The sequence below is a fragment of the Lepidothrix coronata genome, unplaced genomic scaffold (assembly GCF_001604755.1).
Source record: "Lepidothrix coronata isolate B3197 unplaced genomic scaffold, Lepidothrix_coronata-1.0 Scaffold108, whole genome shotgun sequence".
NCBI lineage: Eukaryota > Metazoa > Chordata > Aves > Passeriformes > Pipridae > Lepidothrix > Lepidothrix coronata.
The window spans coordinates 3,174,198-3,178,238 of NW_016690288.1; the positions used below are offsets into that span (position 1 = coordinate 3,174,198).

The 4,041-nt window shown below is 53.1% G+C and overlaps 1 protein-coding gene across 1 annotated transcript in view; it reads left to right on the top strand.

Moving 5' to 3' along the window:
- LOC108501789 (dephospho-CoA kinase domain-containing protein-like) overlaps positions 1 to 1,776 on the top strand; it is a 22,543-nt gene extending 20,767 nt beyond the window's left edge. Inside the window, 3 exon segments of the mRNA XM_017824027.1 lie at positions 942 to 1,029; positions 1,490 to 1,733; positions 1,735 to 1,776. Of these exon segments, the coding sequence (XP_017679516.1) occupies positions 942 to 1,029; positions 1,490 to 1,733; positions 1,735 to 1,776 (374 nt within the window).
- Positions 1,777 to 4,041: the final 2,265 nt, after the last annotated feature.

Here is a 4,041-nt window from a genome sequence, read left to right on the forward strand (position 1 = left end):
AAATTGTTGTTTGCATTGTTGTTTGCATTTTTGTTCATACTGTTTTTGTGACTTCTTAATATAATTAGAAGAGGGGATATGTGGGAGGGGTGTCTAAAGGCACAAAGGATGTGCCCAGGTACAGAGCCCAAGGAGCATGCCGCAGAACTAGTAAACTGGTTAGTTAAGAAAGTCACATGACATGTAAGGATAAAAGCGAGCGCGAGTTTTGAATAAATCCTCTTTGACCACACCATCGCATGAGGAGCATCATTATTCCTTGTTATACAAGGGCCTTGCCGTTACACCACAGGGCCTGGGGGGACAGTGACTGGCTGTGGCAAGCTCTGTTCCTCATGGTGACAGTGTTTTTAAACCAAACTCAGCCAGTTTTGGTGAGGGTTCAGCCTTGGTGCCATGCCCAGGGGCTCACCCATGTTTCAGTGTCACAGCTGCGAGAGGTCTGCAAGGATTTCCTTGTTCCCCTTGGAGCTGTATAGCCAAAGCTTTGCATAAAGGTGGGAAAACTGAGCTGGAGAAGGTTGGCTTAGATGACTGCAGCCTGGCAAAGTCTTGGCCAAGGGAAGAAGTGGAGAGCAGACCCTGCTGTGGACACTGCTTCCCGGGAGAGCCTGGCATGGCTGCCGCTCTGGCCAGACAGGTACTACTACTCTCATTTCAGCTCCTTGTTTCAGCTCCTCCTTATATTTCTGCAGCTTCACCTCTGGTCTGAGAGCAGCCACATTAGGGTTGTTTTGTTTTTTTTTTCCTCTGGAAACTTGGAATGAAACCATTTCCTCCCTGCGAGAGGGAGGGGGGCAAACGGGTTCTGCTGCATTCGTGGAGCTGTAGAGCTCCCACTTCCTTTGCTTTTCATGGCCATGGTGTGTGTGTAGTAGGAGGGATTTGGGAACGGGGGTTAACGCTGTTCCCTTTTCTGAGGGGTGTTGCCATTTCCACAGGATACCGCTACATGATCCTGGACATCCCTCTGCTCTTCGAGACCCACGGGTTGACCAAGTTTATGAGATACACGGTCTTGGTTTATTGGTGCCCCAGGAACCATGAGGACAAGGACACTGCCACCTCTCTTAGAGGGGACTCTGCTCTGGTGAGGGCTCAACCACTGCCCTGGTGCGAAACCCGTTGAGAGAAGTAACATCTCCCTTTGTGCTGTGGCACCTCCCTTTATCCTAGTGCACTTGAGGGGGCTTCTTGAGCTTTCCCTGGAAGTTAGCACCATCATACAGGGAATGTTGTTCCTTTGGGCTTTCTACAGCCTGTGCACCATCAATTGGGGCAGGATTTGGGGCACTGCCTGGTGCTGTGGGCTGTGGGAGTGCCAAAAACACGCAGCGGGGTCATCCTGGGCAGTGCTGACCCGATGGCTGAAGCAGAAATGACACGGGGAATGTTTCTCATTCCCACTTTATTATCCCCCCTCATGCCCAAGGAAGGCAGACCCCCCTTCCCTCCCACCCCACCTGAACTTCGTCCCCTTCCCCGACAGTGACCCCCTGGCACAGCGCGCGTGGCTGATGAGGCAGAACGAGCTGGACGTGGCTGCAGCTGATGCCCGGATCAGCTCCCAGATCCCACTGGAGGAGAAGCTCCAGTGGGCAACTCACATCATCGACAACTCGGGGGACAGGGAGAGCACCCACTGGCAGGTGCTGCGGCTCCACACCTGCCTCGAGGATTCCCTGGATTTCCTCTGGGCCTGGTTGGCAGTGGGCGTGGCCGTCGCCGGGCTCGGGGGGGCTGGTATTCCTCCTCCTGCGGCATCTCATCTCCTAATTCACCTTTTCTCTTAGTAAGGGAAGGGACCTGAATTCCCTGGTTTGAAAATGGCACCAAAAGGCCACCTCCGTTAATGAGCTTTGCCAGCTGAATGCAGACAGCAGCGAGAGGTGTCTCCTTGCACAGTTCCCAAGGTGAATGTAGCCAGGGTTTTTTTTCCGGCACCTTCTCCCTGCTCAGGTTCTTGCCCACCAGCTGTGTCTCTGAGGGAAGGCTGCTCTTATTGTCCCCCCTGTGGGTCTCTATGGTGGGACTTTGGTGAGTTGAGGCACTTTAATCCGGGATGATCTCATTCTAATCCAGGACAATGTCACTTTAATCCAGGACATTCTTACTTTAATACGTGACAATCTCACTTCAATGTCTTCCAGGACAATCTCTTCCCTGGGAAGAGATGGTCTCTTGGGCTCTGTCCCTGCCAAAAATGTCTCTGGGGTGACCCCCTGCAGTTCAGTCCCCCTAATCCAAGTTTAGACCTGGGATTTCCCCTTGTCATGGTTTGAGATAGCCCCAAAAATCTAATTCCCTAGTCTAAGCCCCCCTCCCACATCTCAACCTAATGTGGGATGATTTTTCCAGACAAAACACACCAGACTCAAAGTGGGGGAAAGGGAATATATTACAATGACTGTACAAATAAATATTATAATACATTATACACACGATCACAACTATCTCTACCATGACATATAGTATTTACAATGATCAGATCTCTTCTCCCTCCAAATAAAAGTCCAGGAGGGAAGAAAAACAGATCCCTTCCAGTCTCTAAGCAGCAGTGTCTTCTAAGGCAGCAGTCTGTCCTCTTCTCATGCACGCAGCTAATAGCTGGATTTCTTTTCAACATACACAAGGGGGTCTCCAAGCCCCCCGGCTCTCCTTCGGTCCAAGCGAAGGCCTCACCTGTGGACTGCCAGCAGGGACAAGACTCGCGTCACCACAGGTATATCACGAAATGCAGGGGCATCTTCGTGAAAGTCCCTTCCTCAGGGGTTCACCCCTGAGTCAGAACATCTGGGGCAGCATTCAGTTGCAAGCCTCTGCCTCAAGAGTTCTACCAGAGCTCCTGTGCTCCGTCTCAGGCTGCCAGGCTTGTCAGCAGCAGGGGGGGGCCAAGGTCAACTCCCCCCGCATTCCTTCTCTATCCCGGTCCAGCTCCGGGACGCCTTTGAGCTTCTTAGCTCCTCTCTCTCTCCGGTGCTGCATGTCTAAAACTCTTCTCCAAAATAGGAGTCCATGTACTCCTCTCTCTAGGAGGGGTCTCCAAGCGTTTTGGGGGGTCTGGTACAGTTCTTACCCCCAAAACTCTGTCTCTCTGCTGCTGGCTCTCTATCTCGGCTCGAGCAACTCTGAGTCTTCCTTGGCTGCATGCTGTTACTGTTGTTTCTCCGTCTTATCTCTTCTGGCCCTGTGCCCCCATTTCTCCGGTCAGTGCAGTTCTGCTACTGCTGCTTACAGTGAAGAAACATCTCCAGGTTCAGCTGTTGCCCGTAAACAAAGACACAAACCAACAGAGTGCTGGTTTATGCGGTGCTTTATTCAGGGCCCGGGAACCTGTGGGCTAGCGCCCCAAAAGCAGGATTCCAACGACCCTCGTTCTCAGTTCAGCTTTTATACACAAACGAGTTTACATTTAGTTCTCACGACTAAAACAATTACAGTTTCTACAGCAAACCAGNTCAGTCCTTCCCTGTGCTCTGGGAGGGATGGGAAAGGGGGATCAAAGGAGCCAGCGGGTGTCAAATGCCCCCAGATCTCAAGGGCCAGGCTCGGGGCTGAAGGGATGGAGAGCAGCCCTGCATCCAAGGCCATGGGGATAGTGGGGGATGAAAAGCAGGATGGGAACCAGCAATGGGAGCTCATAGCCCACAACCCCCCATGTCCTGGGCTCATCCCACGGCGTTGGCAGCAGGGGAGGGGGGTTCTGCCCCTCTTCTCCTCTCAGCTGAGACCCCTCCTTCAGTGCTGCCTCCAGCTCTGGGCTCCTCTGGCTGTCTGCAACGCACCCGCCCGCAATGGCACTGGCTTGGGGGGATTCCCCTGCCAGCCCTGGCATCTCCTGCAGCTCCATGGGCTCCTCAGCACAGCAAAGACACGCACCTCTTGGGGCACTTCCAGAGGAGGCTACCAAGGGGATCCCAGGGCTGCAGCACCTCTCTCATGGAGACAGGCTGAGAGAGTGGGGGCTCTTCAGCCTGCAGAAGAAAAGGCTGTGGGTAGACCTCCTTGGGGCCTTCCAGTACTTCAAGGCAGCTTTTTAGA